This window comes from Babylonia areolata, chromosome 23 (assembly GCF_041734735.1).
Source record: "Babylonia areolata isolate BAREFJ2019XMU chromosome 23, ASM4173473v1, whole genome shotgun sequence".
In the NCBI taxonomy this organism is placed as follows: domain Eukaryota; kingdom Metazoa; phylum Mollusca; class Gastropoda; order Neogastropoda; family Buccinidae; genus Babylonia; species Babylonia areolata.
Window position 1 is genome coordinate 6,330,806 of NC_134898.1, and position 20,000 is coordinate 6,350,805.

The 20,000-nt window shown below is 48.0% G+C and overlaps 1 protein-coding gene across 1 annotated transcript in view; it reads left to right on the forward strand.

Moving 5' to 3' along the window:
• LOC143298272 (cilia and flagella-associated protein 47-like) overlaps positions 1 to 20,000 on the forward strand; it is a 135,696-nt gene that overhangs the window by 33,610 nt on the left and 82,086 nt on the right. Inside the window, exons 21-28 of the mRNA XM_076611087.1 lie at positions 703 to 825; positions 2,309 to 2,518; positions 3,355 to 3,423; positions 7,743 to 7,824; positions 8,188 to 8,285; positions 9,438 to 9,719; positions 16,988 to 17,189; positions 17,939 to 18,137. Of these exons, the coding sequence (XP_076467202.1) occupies positions 703 to 825; positions 2,309 to 2,518; positions 3,355 to 3,423; positions 7,743 to 7,824; positions 8,188 to 8,285; positions 9,438 to 9,719; positions 16,988 to 17,189; positions 17,939 to 18,137 (1,265 nt within the window). The remainder of the gene's footprint in view (positions 1 to 702; positions 826 to 2,308; positions 2,519 to 3,354; positions 3,424 to 7,742; positions 7,825 to 8,187; positions 8,286 to 9,437; positions 9,720 to 16,987; positions 17,190 to 17,938; positions 18,138 to 20,000) is intronic.

Sequence of the window (20,000 nt, forward strand, 5' to 3'; positions counted from 1 at the left end):
AAGCACAGAAGTGGAGGGGTATCGAAACTGAGGTCACCATGAGAACAGGGGATGAAAGGCCACAGATTTTGAGACTGTGTTGTTTATATTGATGACGATGAAGGAGGAGGAGGATGACGATGACGATGTTGCTATGGAGGTCCATTTTGGTTTGGGACTGTGTGACAAGGCTGTACTCTACGCTTCCTGTCATAATGATATCCCGGCGTTAACCAGGCCCGAGAGATACAGACACTTGCAGTGTTGGTCAGGTAATTAGAGCAACACACCCAAAGACGCATCCTTGAAGTGGATGACACTCGACTGTGTGATCCCAGTCTCCCCATTTAAGCCCACAACACACTCAACTCTGGGTAGGAGCCGGCCACAGGCCGAAAAACCTACCTCCTCTGGGATTCGAACCTTTGTTCTCCCAGCCATCATCAGTCCGCGACGCTAACCACTTCACCACGGCGGCTGGTTGTGCGCTGTCCTCTGATGTGAAGGTGATAGTTATCATTAACACTTATATCGTGCCTGTCCTCAGTCACACACCAAGCTTTAGACACTGAACAAACACAGAGTCATTTGCACAACAGGCTGCCTACCTGGGTGGAGCATACTGACAGCTGCCTTCTAAGTGTGGTTTCCATAGTCATTCAGTCAGGCTTCAGTGTTGCACAGACGCACATTGATGGATTTGTGTGTGTGTGTGTGTAACAGCTGGGATCGACAGCGGTCAGCTTTGTGGACAGTCGCATCATCTTCGGGGCGGTGCCGGTCAACCTGACCACCACCAAGGTGGCCTTGCTGCAGAACTCGGGCCAGAACCACGCCTACTTTCAGGTCAGGGGCGGCCGCAGTTTGTTTATTTGTATTTGTATTTCATTTTATCACAACAGATTTCTCTGTGTGAAATTCGGGCTGCTCTTCCCAGGGAGAGCGCGTCACTACACTACAGCGCCACCCATTTTTTTGTATTTTTTCCTGCATGCAGTTTTATTTGCTTTTCCTATCAAAGTGGATTTTTCTACAGAATTTTGCAAGGAACAACCCTTTTGTTGCCATGGGTTCTTTTACATGCGCTGAGTGCATGCTGCACGCGGGACCTCGGTTTATCGTCTCATCCGAATGACTATGAGTTACATGATGACAGCACGTTTATATGTAGCACTTTCACACCTCTCAAAGTGCTTTACAGTAACATGTTAATCAAATAGAAATAATATAAACACACACACACACACACACACACACACACACAAACACATACACACACACGAGCATGTGTCTCTGTGTCAGAATACAGAAAACAGAATACTATAATTATTGTCTCTAAAAAAGAGAAATTCATTTGTAGGTGTATATATATGTTACCTGAACAATGTAAGCAATGTGTCAGGTGTAGTAGGTGTATGCATGGTATGTGGACAATGTAAGAAACGTGTCGGGTGTAGGTGTATGTATGTTACCTGAACGATGTAAGCAATGTGTCAGGTGTATGTGCGTGTATTTTACCTGAACGATGCATCCAACGTGTTGGGTGTAGGTGTATGTATGTCACCTGAACGATGTATCCAACGTGTCAGGTGTAGGTGTACGTATGTTACCTGAACTATATATCCAACGTGTCGGGTGTAGGTGTATGTATATCACCTGAACGATGTATCCAACGTGTCAGGTGTAGGTGTATGTATGTCACCTGAATGATGTATCCAATGTGTCAGGTGTAGGTGTATGTATGTCACCTGAACTATGTATCCAACGTGTCGGGTGTAGGTGTATGTATGTCACCTGAACGATGTATCCAACGTGTCAGGTGTAGGTGTATGTATGTCATCTGAACAATGTATCCAACGTGTTGGGTGTAGGTGTATGTATGTCACCTGAACGATGTATCCAATGTGTCGGGTGTAGGTGTATGTATGTTACCTGAACTATGTATCTAACGTGTCGGGTGTAGGTGTATGCATGTCACCTGAATGATGTATAATAATAATAATAATGGACATCTGTTGAGCACTTTCCTCCCTTAAAGAGAGCTCAAAGTGCTTTACAATAAACATCAAACACACGCGCACGCACGGACAATAACTCACAAAAGAAAGAAGAAGAAAAATAATGATTTAGCGCACAGTAATATAAAACAGATTCAGAGACAACACGTATTACATAATTACACACACACACACACACACACACACACACACACACATACACAAAACATGTGTGTATCCAAACTGTCAGGTGTAGGTGTATATATTTTATCTGAACAATGTAAGCAACATAGGTGTATGTATGTATGTCACCTGAACGATGCATCCATCAGGTGCTGGACTCGAACCCCTTCCCTGGGCTGACGGTGACCCCGGTGCACGGCGTGGTGCCGGTGGGGGGCAGCGCGGAGCTGCGCGTGTCCTTGACCCCGGAGGCCATCCTGAAGTTTGACACGCGGGTGCAGGTGGCCATCAAGGGCGGCAAGGTGATGGAGCTCAGGATGGGGGGCACCGTGGAGGCTCCGGAGGTGGACATTGACGTGGTCAGTCCCTCCGTTCTGTCTGGGGGTGGGGTGGAGGTGTGTGTGGGGGAGGGGGTGTGAGGGGGTAGGGTTGTGTGTGTGGTGAGGGGTGTGTGTGTGGGTGGTGGTGGTGGTAATGGGAGGGACATGGGCATGGGGTGTGTGTGTGTGTGTGTGTGTGTGTAGGGACGTGTGTGTGTGTGTGTGTGTGTGTGTGTATGAGGAGGGATATGTGTTTTCTTCAGTTTAATGTCTATGTGTGTGTGTGTGTGTGTGTGCGTGTGAGGAGGGATGTGTGTGTGTGTGTGTGAGGAGGGATATGTGTGTGTGTGTGTGTGTGTGAGAGGAGGGATATGTGTGTGTGTGTGTGTGTGAGGAGGGATATGTGTGTGTGTGAGGAGGGATATGTGTGTGTGTGTATGTGTGTGAGAGGAAGTGTGTGTGTGTGTGCATGTGTGTGTGTGTGTGTGTGTGAGAGAGAGAGAGAGAGAGGAGGTGTGTGTGTGTGCATGTGTGTGTGTAGGGAGAGTTGTGTGTGTGGTGAGGGGTGTGTAGATGTGAGGTGATGGTGGTGGAGGGATGTGGGCATAGGGGGTGTGGGTGTGGGTGTGGGGTGGAGGTGTGTGTGTGTGTGTGTCTGTGTGGAGGGAAGGCTCTGTGAGTGGTGAGGGGTGTGTTTGGAAATGTGTGTAGGGTGTGTGTGGGGGAGAGGGGCAAGGTGTGAGTGTGTCTGTGTGTTGTGTGTGGTTTTGTATGTGTGTGTGTGGGAGGGTGGGAGGGGTGGGGGTGGGTGTTGTGTGTGGATCTCAGTGTGTGTGTGTGTGTGTTTTGACACAGTGTGATATTTGTGTTGACAGTCCAGTTTCAACTTTGGAGGTGTGTACTGCGGCTCTCGCTCCATGATTCCCTTCAAAATGATCAACAAGGTCAGTTCCCTGTTTCCCTATCTGTCAGTTCCCCTGTCTTTGTCAGTTCCCTGTTCCCCTGCCTTTCAGTTCCCTGTTCCCCTGTCTGTCAGTTCCCCTGTCTTTGTCAGTTCCCTGTTCCCCTGTCTGCCAGTTCCCTGTTCCCCTGTCTGTCAGTTCCCCTGTCTGTCAGTTCCCCTGTCTTTGTCAGTTCCCTGTTCCCCTGTCTTTGTCAGTTCCCTGTTTCCCTGTCTGCCAGTTCCCTGTTCCCCTGTCTTTGTCAGTTCCCTGTTCCCCTGTCTGCCAGTTCCCTGTTCCCCTGTCTTTGTCAGTTCCCTGTTCCCCTGTCTGCCAGTTCCCTGTTCCCCTGTCTTTGTCAGTTCCCTGTGTAAAAAGGTGTTGTTTGAGAGAGAGTGTGTGGTTCGATTCTCTTAGAAAGAGAGAGGGGAGTTATGCAGGGAGGATATGGGATCAACTAATGATGCACTCACTCACTCTCTCCTCACATCAATAGCAGGGCCACATGGAGTGGTTTTTATAGAGTGTTTACTTTACAATACAGCACACACACTAAGCAGTTCACCCTACTTAGCAAAAGCATCACACACTAAGGCAGCACACACTGCCTACTTCAAGTACTCCCTACAAGCAGCGCACAGTAACAAGATCATCCTACACCGAAAGCAGCACCTATAAGCAGCACACCTGGAACACAAACACACAACCAAAACCCAGGTCAGGTAAAATCTCTAAATATCCTGACATCACTGACATGAAAGGCCTATACCCTCTCAGCACCTTTCATCACATGTTCACCAGTATGCACTCTTCTCACATATATATCTATGTGAGGTAATACAAGCTTCATCAAGCTTACCTGCCACCACCAGTGACATACCAATTACCATACTGTGTACAAAACATATCACTGACCAATACAACCCTGTGTTCCAACTCATGTTACCCATCATTCAACTCAACTGTGTGTTACCATTACCAAACAAATTCTCTTTGCCTTCACAAAGTGTCCAACTGACACAAGTACATGTAAGGAAATTATTACTTCCAACATATCTCTGATAAACAGCAACGTGCAACAACATAGCACTGACCCTCAATGCTCTCATAGTTTCCAACTCACTAATCACATTACAATGTTCCTTCCCACTTTGTCTGAACAAAGTAAACCACTGACACAAAGCACAACTCCTACACATGTTACCACAACTACCAACAAATCAAACATGTGTTCCACAACACTTGCTGTTACCCCCATGTGCACACACACATGAAAAAACCCTCAACACACACTGACAATGTGTTATCCTATAGATCTGTTCAGTTCACACTGAACCAACACCACCTACTATATACAAAACAAGTAAGTAATACATCAAAAATATAGAACAAGATATCTGTAACCAAATAGAAAGGGCGGGGGGTGGGGTGGGGGGGGGGGACTCAAAAGATTTAGGCCAGTACTTCTCTCAGTGGGTAGCTTTCACACATTAACCCCTTTTCTTTCCACAAGCCACAAGATCAACTTAAACTGGCTGTCCACTGACATAAAACATAGTTTCCCAACACAATTAAGTTATCAACATAACATAAAACCATTACAAGTTGTGTACTCACAGCCCTAGAGGGATTTCCTTGTTCCTGACATCACTGATCAGTCAGTTCTTCTGGGAGACAGCTAAGAACTGGCTGTGCTGACTGGTTTTATCCCTTCCCACAACATACTGTGTATACTAATCCAAGCTACAACCCTCACTCCCCCAACTAGCTGAACTGAAATAACCAATCTTTGCTTGTCCTAGTGACACTATGTGAATGACTGACAGATTCACTGCTTGATCCCAATTCGTCCAATTCAACAGATTGATCTGATTCGCTACAATTCAACCCACTTGTCTATACACATTCTATGATGACAAGTTCACCCATTTACGTCACAAAGAGATTGGGGAGACAGGACAATACAACTCTCGGCCTGTTAGCCGGCTTGATCAAAGTTCGCATTAGCATAAATTCTCCCTAGCTTTCGTTCCGAAGTCCCGCCATCTACGTCAGTTGCGTTCGTGGAGGGGAGATGGGGAATGACTTGAAAGACGGGCCGCCACACGGGATGTTCTGCTCAGCACGGGGATCGCGGCAGACATCACGTAACTGCATGTGTTCCTATAGCTGGGGCAGGTGACGCTGCGTCGCTGACCAAAGAGGGCCGACTAGGGAGTAGGGGTGAGGAGGGAGGGTGGCGCGGGTGTCGGCGCAACCTCAAAGACTGGGCTTTGGACGGAGCGGGAAGGGAGATAAGAAGGAGGGGTGGGGAGGGGGGAGGGGACAGAGTGTGGGTGGTGGGGGTGACACTGCTGGCACACTATAACACCTGTTCCCCTGTCTTTCAGTTCCCAGTTCCCCTGTTTTTGTCAGTTCCCTGCTCCCCTATCTGTCAGTTCCCAGTTCCCCTGTCTGTCAGTTCCCTGTTCCCCTGTCTGTCAGTTCCCAGTTCCCCTGTCTGTCAGTTCCCTGCTCCCCTATCTGTCAGTTCCCAGTTCCCCTGTCTGTCAGTTCCCTGTTCCCCTGTCTGTCAGTTCCCCTGTTTTTGTCAGTTCCCTGTTCCCCAGTCTGTCAGTTCCCTGTTCCCCTGTCTGTCAGTTCCCAGTTCCCCTGTCTGTCAGTTCCCTGTTCCCCAGTCTGTCAGTTCCCAGTTCCCCTGTCTGTCAGTTCCCAGTTCCCCTGTCTTTCAATTCCCTGTTCCCCAGTCTGTCAGTTCCCAGTTCCCCTGTCTGTCAGTTCCCAGTTCCCCTGTCTTTCAATTCCCTGCTCCCCTGTCTGTCAGTTCCCCTGTTTCCTTTCTTCATGGAACAGTCAGCACTCTGGAAGCAGCAGAGTAAAGCTTAAGAGGGATTCTAGATAGAGAGTAAGTCACTGAGGTATGTGGGAACAGAGGGATTCTAGATAGACAGTAAGCTAATGAGGTATGTGGGAACAGAGGGATTATAGATAGACAGTAAGTCACTGAGGTATGTGGGAACAGAAGGATTATAGATAGACAGTAAGCTGATGAGGTATGTGGGAACAGAGGGATTCTAGATAGACAGTCACTGAGGTATGTGGGAACAGAGGGATTCTAGATAGACAGTTAGTCACTGAGGTATGTGGGAACAGAGGGATTCTAGATAGACAGTAAGTTACTGAGGTATATGGGAACAGAGGGATAATAGATAGACAGTAAGTCACTGAGGTATGTGAGAACAGAAAGATTCTAGACAGACAGTCACTGAGGTATGTGGGAACAGAGGGATTCTAGATAGACAGTAAGTCACTGAGGTATGTGGGAACAGAGGGATTCTAGATAGACAGTAAGTCACTGAGGTATGTGGGAACAGAGGGATTCTAGATAGACAGTAAGTCACTGAGGTATGTGGGAACAGAGGGATTCTAGATAGACAGTTAGTCAGAGGTATGTGGGAACAGAGGGATTCTAGATAGACAGTAAGTCACTGAGGTATGTGGGAACAGAGGGATTCTAGATAGACAGTTAGTCACTGAGGTATGTGGGAACAGAGGGATTCTAGATAGACAGTAAGTCACTGAGGTATATGGGAACAGAGGGATAATAGATAGACAGTAAGTCACTGAGGTATGTGGGAACAGAGGGATTCTAGATAGACAGTCACTGAGGTATGTGGGAACAGAGGGATTCTAGATAGACAGTAAGTCACTGAGGTATGTGGGAACAGAGGGATTCTAGATAGACAGTAAGTCACTGAGGTATGTGGGAACAGAGGGATTCTAGATAGACAGTAAGTCACTGAGGTATGTGGGAACAGAGGGATTCTAGATAGACAGTAAGTCACTGAGGTATGTGAGAACAGAGGGATTCTAGATAGACAGTAAGTCACTGAGGTATGTGGGAACAGAGGGATTCTAGATAGACAGTAAGTCACTGAGGTATGTGGGAACAGAGGGATTCTAGATAGACAGTAAGTCACTGAGGTATGTGGGAACAGAGGGATTCTAGATAGACAGTAAGTCACTGAGGTATGTGAGAACAGAGGGATTCTAGATAGACAGTAAGTCACTGAGGTATGTGGGAACAGAGGGATTCTAGATAGACAGTTAGTCAGAGGTATGTGGGAACAGAGGGATTCTAGATAGACAGTTAGTCAGAGGTATGTGGGAACAGAGGGATTCTAGACAGACATTTCCTCACTAAGGCTTGTGGGTACAGAGGGTGTATAGACAAGTTAGTCACTGAGGTATGTGGGAACAGAGGGATTCTAGATAGACAGTAAGTCACAAAGGTATGTGGGTTGACCTCTGCCTGTCTGCAGGGCAACACGCGCTGCAAGCTGGAGTTTGACCTGACTCGCTACGGAGACTTCACCCTCAACTTCCCAGGATTCCAGACACCAGGTGTGTGTGTGTGTGTGTGTGTGTGTGTGCGTGCGTGTGCGTGTGTGTGTGCGCGCGTGCGTGCGTGTGTGTGCGTGCGTGTGTGTGTCTGTGCGTGTGTGTGTTGTTGTTTTTTGTGTGTTTAAGTATGTGTGTGTGTGTATATGTGTATGTGTGTGTTTTGTGTGTGTGTGTGTGTGTGTGTGTGTGTGTGTGTGTGTGTGTGTTTTGTGTGTGTGTGTGTGTTTGTTGTGTGTGTGTGTGTGTATGTGTTTGTTTTGTGTGTATGTGTGTGTGTGTGTGTGTGTGTGTGTGTGTGTATGTATGTATGTATGTGTGTGTGTTTGTATGTGTGTGATGGTGATGGCTGTGCTGTGTCACCAGAGCACCACCACTACCACCTGCTGAATCCAGGCATGGGCTCCGTCACCCTGGCCCCCAACGACAAGATAGATGGGGAGCTGCTCTTCATCCCTCAGGAGGTCAGACACTGTCCCCTTCTGTTCCCTGTAATGACGGCGCAATAGCTGAGTGGTTAAAGCGTTGGACTGTCAATCTGAGGGTCCCGGATTTGAATCACGGTGACGGCGCCTGGTGGGTAAAGGGTGGAGACTTTTACGATCTCCCAGGCAGTCAACATATGTGCAGACCTGCTAGTGCCTGAACCCCCTTCGTGTGTTTATGCAAGCAGAAGATCAAATACGCACGTTAAAGATCCTGTAATCCATGTCAGCGTTTGGTGGGTTATGGAAACAAGAACATACCCAGCATGCACACCCCCGAAAACGGAGTATGGCTGCCTACATGGCGGGGTAAAAACGGTCATACACGTAAAAGCCCTCTCGTGTGCATACGAGTGAACGCAGAAGAAGAAGAAGTTCCCTGTAACACCTGTGCTGTTTCAAGCAGGTGTCAAAGCCTGCTGACTGACTATATACACTACACCATAGTCTGCTGAATAAAAAAAAAAAAAAAGGAAGAAAAATAAAGAGGAACTACTGTCTGACATTGGCATAAACCCAGCTCACTCAAATCAAATTAAATCAAATTATGGTGCTTAGAGCATGGCCGACCACTAAGGCCATCTCACGTTAGCACCTACTTCATGTCACCCAACTCACTGGTCATGCTTTTTTTAGAGCCCAGACCCTGGGGTGTTTTTTGATATATCTTTTTTTAGCAGTTTTTGTTCAGACAAAGGTGCACAAAATGTAGTACAATTTATACATTGGGAAGTGCTCTGAACATTGATCGTTGAACGAGAAAAGATCACAGGCAGAATAATAACTGTTCATGGACGTGTACACTGATTCCTTTTGACATTGGAAAGCTTGGTCCTGTACAATGCGTGTGAGTGGTGCCCCTTTCTGAACAAATGTGTTGTTTTCAAAACATACTTGTTAACTTCATGTATCTGTTTAAGATCTTTAATGAACATTTACAGAGTTGGCTTTAGTTTGTTTAGTCTACATTTGCATACAAATAATTTGGCTATCAGTAATTACATGTGAAAAAACATCCATCAGATTTTGCTTTGTTGTCAAATCCAAAGAGTACCAGTGCATCATTAAGAGTTGTGTTCAACTGCACCCACACAACTCTGTGACCTTGGTGACCTTGGTTGAGGTGTGCAGGTGGCAGCCTACGACTTCATCATGCCGGTCACCATCAACCACCTTGGCGCCCCCTCCCCGGCCCCCACCCCCTTCCCCCCCACCCCCGCCCCCTCCAACAAAAACAGCATCCAGCACATCGTCAACCCTCGACCCCAGCCCTTCACCGTGGCAACGCCCCGGAAACACGTCATTGCCACCGCCCTGCGCCAGCCGCTGCAGCTGTCGCACACCCGCGTGGAGTTCTCCCTGCCGGTCAACTTCCATCAGATGGCCTCCAGCACCGGGCTGGGCGCCACCACGGTGAGTCACTGACCCCCTCCGCTGTGTGGTCACTGCATTCCCTGTGTCTGGTGGTTAGAGTTGTTCTTTGTCATCAGTGTGTGTGTGTGACTTCAGTCAGTGAGACAGTGTGCACAGTGTCTGTCAGCATGCCTGCAACAAGCTGTGAACACAGCCTGTGGTGGAGATGAACTGCTGTGGTCCATGTGTTTGTCGACGTTTTTTCTGACGATTGTGCTTGTGCTGGTCTGCTGGCTGAGTGTTTCGTTTGAGGACAGTGTGACCCCTGATAGTGTGCGGTTGGGGAAGACGTGAACCGCTGTGAGGGGTGTGAGTGGAGAGGGGTGTGGTGTGTTTGTGTTAATGGTGTCCCCCTGTGTTGCCTGTTGACAGGAGGAGGAGGAACAGGCAAGTATTGGCCCCGAACACAGCACCACTGTGTGTTGTTTGTCTTGTTGTTTGGTGCATTGGCATGATCACTTTGTTGTGTTGTCATCTTGTTACTAGCTGACTGATAATGAGCATGTTATCAGGTAATTGATCAAAGTCAGTTGTTTGCTTGTGGCAACCATAACAGTAATTAAGTGATTGATCACAGTCAGATTATGGTCGTTAATGACCAAGTTAGGTTTTATAACAAATATTTTGATCGTTATTCTGGGAAGAGGCTGAGTGAAGACAGATCAAGTGAGACAGCGTGTGATGAACAGTTTGGTTGTGGCTGACAGCATGTGAAGTGAGCATAATGAGGACAGGTTAGCTGTGACCTAGTTGTTAACCCCTGTGACCTTATTGTGGATTTAGCATGAGCCCTTGACCAAGTTGTTAGCTCTTATGACCTGATTATGGATTGAGCATGGGGCTTTGACCTAGTTGTTAGTTCTTTGGACCTGATTGTGGATGGTGCATTAGGACTTGAGCAAGTGGATAGTTCTTACGTCTTGATTGTGGATTGGGCATGGGGTCATGAGCTGGTCGTTTGATTTTGTGACCTGACCGAGGAATGAGCATGATGTAGTTCTGTTGACCATGACCTATAATTACTTTTTGTGGCCTGATTGTGGATTAAGCATGACGATGATCTGTTGGCTATGACCTAGTTTTTTGGATTTGCTCTTGTGACCTGATTGTGGATTGAAGTTGAGACCTTGACCTAGTTGTTAGTTCTTATGACCTGAAGACAGTGTGACCCCTGATAGTGTGTGGTTGGGGAAGACGTGAACCGCTGTGAGGGGTGTGAGTGGAGAGGGGTGTGGTGTGTTTGTGTTAATGGTGTCCCCCTGTGTTGCCTGTTGACAGGAGGAGGAGGAACAGGCAAGTATTGGCCCCGAACACAGCACCACTGTGTGTTGTTTGTCTTGTTGTTTGGTGCATCAGCATGATCACTTTGTTGTGTTGTCATCTTGTTACTTGCTGACTGATAATGAGAATGTTATCAGGTAATTGATCACAGTGAGACAGTGTGTGATGAACAGTTGGTGTGTGGCTGACAGCATGTGAAATCAGCATAATGAGGACAGGTTAACCTTGACCTAGTTTAGTTCTTGTGACTTGGTTGTGCATGGAGCATGAGAACTTGACCTGTATGTTAGCTCTTGTGACCTGATTGTGTGTTGAACATGAGACCTTGACCTAGCTGTAAGCACTTATGACCAGTGTCTGGACTGAGGATGAGGCCATGACCTAGTTGTTAGCTTTTATGACCTGATTGTGGATTGAGCATGAGGCCTTGACCTAGTTATTAATTCTTCTGACTGGACTTTGGGTTGTTAGCTCCTATGACCTGACTGTGGACTGAGCACAAGTGCTTGGTCTGGTTGTTCTTATGACCTGATTGTGGATTAAGCATGAGCCTTTGACCTATTTGTTCTTTTGACCTGATTTTAAATTGAACATGGTGATGATCTGTTGGCAATGACATAGTTGTTCTTGTGTCCTGATTGTGGGTTGAGCATGAGGACTTGACCTAGTTGCTAGTTCTCATGACCTGATTGTGGATTGAACATGAGGCCGCGGCCGAGTTGTCATTTTTTTCTGACCTGAATATGGATTCAGCATGATGAAGACCTGTTGGCCATGACCTAATTGTTAGTTCTTGTGACCTGATTGTAGATTGAACATGATGATGATCTGTTGGCCGTGACGAAGTGTCTTATTACTGACTAATTAACTCTGTGTGTATGTTGTTTGATGTTGCAGCATAATGACAAGGTGAGTGATGCATGTTGTCTGACCCACTCTCTTCTCACCCCACCCTTCCCCTTCCTCTTCCCCCAGCACACGTTCCTGGATGGCTGTGGTTGATGGTGTGTCCTGAGTGCTGGTGTCAGTGTCTTCACTGTGTGATGGTGCTTGGGGAAACAGGGAGAGGAAAGACCAGGGAGAGGGGAGACCAGGAAGAGGGGAGGCGAGATCAGGGAGAGGGGAGACCAGGGAGAGGGGAGGAGAGACCAGGGAGAGGGGAGACCAGGGAGAGGGGAGGAGAGATCAGGGAGAGGGGAGACCAGGGAGAGGGGAGGAGAGACCAGGGAGAGGGGAGACCAGGGAGAGGGGAGACCAGAGAGAGGGGAGGAAAGACCAGGGAGAGAAGAGACTAGGGAGAGAAGAGACCAGGAGAGGAGAGACCAGGGAGAGGAGAGGGGAGCCCAGGGAGAGGAGAGACCAGGGAGAGGAGAGACCAGGAGAGGAGAGACCAGGAGAGGAGAGACCAGGGAGAGGAGAGGGGAGCCCAGGGAGAGGAGAGACCAGGGAGAGGAGAGACCAGGAGAGGAGAGACCAGGAGAGGAGAGGGGAGCCCAGGGAGAGGAGAGACCAGGGAGAGGGGAGACCAAAGAGGAGGGAGACCAGGGAGAGGAGAGACCAGGGAGAGGGGAGACCAGGGAGAGGAGAGGGGAGCCCAGGGAGAGGAGAGACCAGGGAGAGGGGAGACCAGGGAGAGGAGAGACCAGGGAGATGGGAGGAGAGACCAGGGAGAGGGGAGACCAGGGAGAGGGGAGACCAAGGAGAGGAGAGACCAGGGAGAGGAGAGGGGAGCCCAGGGAGAGGGGAGACCAGGGAGAGGGGAGACCAGGGAGATGAGAGGGGAGCCCAGGGAGAGGGGAGACCAGGGAGAGGGGAGACCAGGGAGATGAGAGGGGAGCCCAGGGAGAGGGGAGCCCAGGAAGAGGGGAGACCAAGGAGAGGAGAGACCAGGGAGAGGAGAGGGGAGCCCAGGGAGAGGGGAGACCAGGGAGAGGGGAGACCAGGGAGAGGGGAGCCCAGGGAGAGGGGAGACCAAGGAGAGGAGAGACCAGGGAGAGGAGAGGGGAGCCCAGGGAGAGGGGAGACCAGGGAGAGGGGAGACCAGGGAGATGAGAGGGGAGCCCAGGGAGAGGGGAGCCCAGGGAGAGGGAGAGAGGAGGAGAGATCAGCGAGATGAGATGAGATGAGAGACCAGGGAGAGGGGAGACCAGGGAGAAGGTAGGGGAGACCACTGGGGAGAGTGGAGATGAGTGCAGGGCAGAGGAGAAATGGGTGAGAGATGAAGTCAGCTGACCAGGATTTCAGTGGGGTTTGTGCCGACACTGACACTGACACTGACACTGCATGTTGCGTGTTCTGTAATTATGCTTGTGGACATATCGCACTGATGTGCATGTGGTGTGGAGTGTAACCATGGTGGTGGACATACCGCACTGATGTGCATGTGGTGTGGATTGTAACCTTGGTGGTTGTGGACATATCGCACTGATGTGTATGTGGTGTGGAGTGTAACCATGGTGGTGGACATATCGCACTGATGTGTATGTGACATGGACTGTAACCTTGGTGGTTGTGGACGTATCGCACTGATGTGTATGTGGTGTGGATTGTAACCGTGGTTGTGGACATACATGTTAGTAATGGAACTCAGCCCCCCCCTGTGTGTGTGTGTGTGTGTGTGTGTGTGTGTGTGTGTGTGTGTGTGTGTTTCTGCTGTGTGTGAGCTAACAGCAACTCTGTAAATTCAGCATGAAGCTGACTGAACAAGACAACACAGGGACTCTGCAAATGAATGATGTCCTCGTCTTCTGCTCAGAATCATTGAGTGTTATGAGTTGGTTGTTGTAATGATCAGATAAACCCCCCATAGCTCAGTGAGTTGTTGTAATAATCATACAATCATCTAAACCCCAGAGCTGAATGGTTATTTTATTTGTATTTGTTGTATTTGTATTTCATTTTATCACAATAGATTTCTCTGTGTGAAATTCGGGCTGCTCTCCTCAGGGAGAGCGCGTCGCTATACTACAGCGCCACCCATTTTTTTGTATTTTTTCCTGCGTGCAGTTTTAGTTGTTTTTCCTATCGAAGTGGATTTTTCTACAGAATTTAGCCAGGAACTACCCTTTTGTTGCCATGGGTTCTTTTACTTGTGTTAAGTACATGCTGCACATGGGACCTCGGTTTATCGTCTCATCCGAATGACTAGCATCCAGACCACCACTCAAGGTCTAGTTAAGGGGGATAAAATATTGGCGGCTGAGCCATGATTCGATCCAGCGCACTCAGATTTTCTTGCTTCCTAGGCGGACGTGTTACCTCTAGGCCATCACTCCACTTGTAACATGTACTAAGATCGGACATATTCCAGAACTTCATGAAGTACAATTTATGAAGTGTAATTTCATTTTATACAATTTACAGCAGGTAAATTGATTCCAGAGTTTTTAACAAGTGGCTGTAATGATCAGATAAATTCCGACATTGTGACATGGTAGATGTCACAGCTGAACATTTGCTGTTTGTAGTGGCCAGACATTGTTCAGAGATGGAACCGTGTGACAGGGTAAATGTCACAGCTGAACATTTGCTGTTTGTAGTGGCCAGACTTTGCTCAGAGATGAAAGCCATGCTGCCTGTCCTGTGTGATGTTTGTGATCCTCGCTGTTTGTGGTGCATTCTTTCCTGTCCTGTGTGATGTTTGTGATCCTCACTGTTTGTGGTGCATTCTTTCCTGTCCTGTGTGATGTTTGTGATCCTCGCTGTTTGTGGTGCATTCTTTCCTGTCTTGTGGGTGGATCTGGGCATCAGCTTTATGACCAGGTGACTGTGGGGAAGATGTAAATAACTGTCACTTTTCTGGCTCCGTGACTAAGCCATTATTGTCATTAGTAGGGGGCTTGGTAGGTGGTGTCCTAAGTACGTTGAATCAGAACAGGCACCACTGAACACCACCGAAGTGACTCAGCAGCAGTTGCAGGGTCTCCTCTGGTGTGTGGCCTCCTGGTGACCTAATATCGATGGTTCCCTGGGGACTGCCGACGCTAGAACTGTGATGGACGAACCCGGGTGTGGCTGTATATGGGAGAATCTAAATGAGCGGCATGGGAGTAATGCCACTGAAACAGTGCAGATGATGGGGCAGCCAAAAAAAACACAAAAAAACAACAAAAAACAAAACAAAACAAAACAAAATAAAACACAAAAAAACCTGTTGCTTTTTGTTCTCTGTCCTGGTTACCTCTAGTCACTACTGTCCCAGAGGATCAAAGCAAGCACGGTGCAGGTACGTTTGACTCTCAGAACTCGGATCTCACAGTTTGAATGTGAGGCCACTGACCTGCATGCATCTGTTTGTGCATGTGTTTGTACATCAGGCATGTGAAGCAAACCCTGAGCAGAACGCTGCATTGACAGCGTCAGGACGGAAGGGATGAGAGAAATGAAGTGTTCAACGTTGGTTTGTTAATGATACGAGCCTGGGGGAAGTGAAGGAAAAGACTAATGCCTTGAAGAGTGGTGATGTACTGATGGTGTGTGATATAAACAAAGGCAACAGTTTGAGGAGTGGTGATGGTGTGTGATATAAACAAAGGCAACAGTTTGAGGAGTGGTGATGGTGTGTGATATAAACAAAGGCAACAGTTTGAGGAGTGGTGATGGTGTGTGATAAAAACAAAGGCAACAGTTTGAGGAGTGGTGATGGTGTGTTATATAAACAAAGGCAACAGTTTGAGGAGTGGTGATGGTGTGTGATAAAAACAAAGGCAACAGTTTGAGGAGTGGTGATGGTGTGTGATATAAACAAAGGCAACAGTTTGAGGAGTGGTGATGACAGCACTAACAGGGAAGAAAGAAATCTGAACTGCTGAAACCGTGAACCACCACCCCAGCCCCACCCTTTGCACAGCACAGCACAGCACAACATGTTACACTGTGTACACAGGACATGGTAGGATTTTTTTTGTAGCTGTCAGCAGGCCCTGGTTACCGTTTGTTTGGATCATTGAATGATTGCTTGTGGTGCTGGTTACACTTCTAGCACTGGTTACACATGAAAATAAACAAAAAATGGATGAAGTAATAAATGAGAAACTGTTAGAATGCCATATGAGGTGCATAGACGTATGTTTCAGACTGTGAGGTGTAGAAAGAAGTGTGTGTCAGAGTGAGGTGTAGAAAGAGGTGTGTGTCAGAGTGAGGTGTAGAAAGAGGTGTGTGTCAGAGTGAGGTGTAGAAAGAGGTGTGTGGCGAGTGAGGTGTAGAAAGAGGTGTGTGTCGAGTGAGGTGTACAGAGGTGTGAGTCAGTGTGAGGTGTAAAGAGGTGTAGTGCTCGTCACACAGACAGGTAAGGTGTGTGTGTGTGTGTGTGTGTGTGTGTGTGTGTGTGTGTGTGTGTGTTGATGTTGATGTGCTTACTTTGCAGTCCATCATGTAGTCAGTAAGGTGTGTATTTACCTTGCAGTAGTCCATCGTGTGGTCAACAAGGTGTGTGTTTACCTTGCAGTAGTCCATCTTGTGATCAACAAGGTGTGTGTTTACCTTGCAGCAGTCCATCAATTGGTAAACAAGGTGTGTGTTTACCTTGCAGTAGTCCATCGTGTGGCCAACAAGGTGTGTGTTTACCTTGCAGTAGTCCATCGTGTGGTCAACAAGGTGTGTGTTTACCTTGCAGTCCATTGTGTGGTCAACAAGGTGTGTGTTTACCTTGCAGTAGTCCATCGTGTGGTCAACAAGGTGTGTGTTTACCTTGCAGTAGTCCATCTTGTGATCAACAAGGTGTGTGTTTACCTTGCAGCAGTCCATCAATTGGTAAACAAGGTGTGTGTTTACCTTGCAGTAGTCCATCGTGTGGCCAACAAGGTGTGTGTTTACCTTGCAGTAGTCCATCGTGTGGTCAACAAGGTGTGTGTTTACCTTGCAGTCCATTGTGTGGTCAACAAGGTGTGTGTTTACCTTGCAGTAGTCCATCGTGTGGTCAACAAGGTGTGTGTTTACCTTGCAGTAGTCCATCGTGCTGGTCAACAAGGTGTGTGTTTACCTTGCAGTCCATCGTGCTGGTGAACAACAGCAGGGGTCCCCTGAAGTGGGGCTTTGACCTGCGGGCCGTGGGTAGCGCCATGGAGGAGGGGGTGCTCAAGTTCCTGCACTCCTCGGGCGTACCCTTCATCTCGGACGGCACCAACAACGGCATCGAGGGGGAGCTGGACCCTGGGCAGACCATGCCGGTCACCATCGTCTTCTGTCCCAGTCAGTGTGTGTGTGTGTGTGTGTGTGTGTGTGTGTGTGTGTGTGTGTGTGTGTGTTTGTCTGTGTGTGTGTGTGTGTGTGTTTGTGTGTTTGTGTGTGTGTGTTTGTGTGTGTGTGTGTGTGTGTGCGTGTGTGTATGTGTGTGTGTGTGTGTGTGTGTGTGTCTGTGTGTGTGCGTGTATGTGTGTGTTGTGTGTGTGTATGTGTGTGTGTGTGTGTGTCTGTGTGTGTGTGTGTCGTGTGTGTGTTTGTGTGTGTGTGTGTGTGTGTGTGTGTGTGTGTGTGTGTGTCTGTGTGTGTGTGTGTGTAGGCAAACCATGCCGGTCACCATCGTCTTCTGTCCCAGTCAGTGTGTGTGTGTGTGTGTGTGTGTGTGAACTGACTATATATATATTTTTTTTTATGTATGGTGGTGTGACACAGGTACTTAAAATGGATATACAGTTTATACTCACACACCAGAGGAACAGGTGATATACACATGACACACACTGGTGTGACAGAGGTACTTAATATGGATATACAGTTTATACTCACGCACCAGAGGAACAGGTGATATACACATGACACACACTGGTGTGACAGAGGTACTTAAAATGGATATACAGTTTATATTCACGCACCAGAGGAACAGGTGATATACACATGACACACACTGGTGTGACAGAGGTACTTAAAATGGATATACAGTTTATACTCACGCACCAGAGGAACAGGTGATATACACATGATGCCCACTGGTGTGACAGAGGAGCCCGGAGTGTACGAGGCGGTGGTGCCGGTGGTGATCAACGAGCAGTGGGACAAGCCATACCAGATGCTGTACATCACCGGTCAGCTGCGGGAGCCCAAGGTGTGGTTCGATCCTCCAGGCATCTGTCTGACCCCTGTGCCTCTGCTGACCGATGTCCACTGCGAGTTCAACGTCCTGGCCTCTCAGTACCAAGGGTCAGTGGTGCTGTGTTGTGTGTGAAACCGACCGTCAGACAGACTGTGAATGACTGTGAACTTCTTCTTCTGCGTTCGTGGGCTTCAACTCCCACGTTCACTCGTATATACGCGAGTGGGCTTTTTACGTGTATGACCGTTTTTACCCCGCCATGTAGGCAGCCATACTCCGCTTTCGGGGGATGTGCATGCTGGGTATGTTCTTGTTTCCATAACCCACCGAACGCTGACATGGGTTACAGGATCTTTAACGTGCGTATTTGATCTTATGCTTGCGTATACACACGAAGGGGATTCAGGCAGTGGCAGGTCTGCACATACGTTGACCTGGGAGATCGTAAAAATCTCCACCCTTTACCCACCAGGCGCCGTCACCGTGATTCGAACCTGGGACCCTCAGATCGAAAGTCGAACGCTTTAACCATTCGGCTATGGCGCCCGTCTGACTGTGAACAATATCAGATGCCTAGATCAGATGAGTGGCACAAAGTAGAACAATGCCAGCCAGTATTTGTATTTTTGCATTTGTATTTGTATTTCTCTTTTTATCACAACAGATTTCTCTGTGTGAAATTTGGGCTGCTCTCCACAGGGAGAGCATGTCACTACACTCAGCGCCACGCATTTTTTTGGTTATTTTTTCCTGCTTGCAGTTTTATTTGTTTTTCCTATCGATGTGGATTTTTCTACAGAATTTTGCCAGGAACAACCCTTTTGTTGCCGTGGGTTCTCTTACGTGTGCTAAGTGTATGCTGCACACTGGACCTCAATTTATTGTCTCATCCGAATGACTAGTGTCCAGATCACCACTCAAGGTCTAGTGGAGGGGAAGAAAATATCGGCGGCTGAGCTGTGATTCGAACCAGCATGCTCACATTCTCTCGCTTCCTAGGCGGACGCGTTACCTCTGGGGCATCACTCCACATATGGTGAAGTGGTTACATTCATGGACTGAGGACTGGGAAGATGCTGGTTTGAGCATCATCAAAGGTGTTTTCGTGTTTAATTTTCAGCCCATGGTGGGCTCCTACCCAGAGTTGAGTGCATGTTGGGCTCAAATAGGAAGACTGGGACCGTACAGATGATGGGCGCAATAGCCGAGTGGTTAAAGTGTTGGACTGTCAATCTGTGGGTCCTGGGTTCGAATCACGGTGACAGCGCCTGGTGGGTAAAGGGTGGAGATTTTTACGATCTCCCAGGTCGACATATGTGCAGACTTGCTAGTGCCTGAATCCCCTTCGTGTGTATATGCAAGCAGAAGATCAAATACGCTCGTTAAAGATCCTGTAATCCATGTCAGCGTTCGGTGGGTTATGGAAACAAGAACATACCCAGCATGCACACCCCCGAAAACGGAGTATGGCTACCTACATGGCGGGGTAAAAACGGTCATACACGTAAAAGCCCACTCGTGTGCATACGAGTGAACACAGAAGAAGAAGGACCGTACAGATGATGGTCACCGGTTTCATGGATGCGTCTTTGGGAGCGTTGTTCAAATTCCCTGGCTCACTCTACAGGTGTGTGTTTCTCTCAGCCTAGCGTTTATCCTGGAGCAAGGTGGAAAATAAAAAAGTTCTGTCAACTGTGCTTCTCTAAGGAGCCGGCTGAGTGCTTTTTGCTGTTGGTTTTTTTTTTTTTTGCCATTTGTGTAATTTGCTTGGTTTATTTCTACACTGGAATCAGATTGTTCATAGTGGGTTTGATTTCTGCTGTAGATTTTTGTGTTAATTATTTTCTGTTACTGTGGGTATGTATGTGTTTGTATATGTGTATGTTTATGTGTGTGTCTGGGGGGAGTGACTACTGTATGACCTCTGTGTGTGTGTGTGTGTGTGTGACGTGTGTGTGCGCATGCATGTG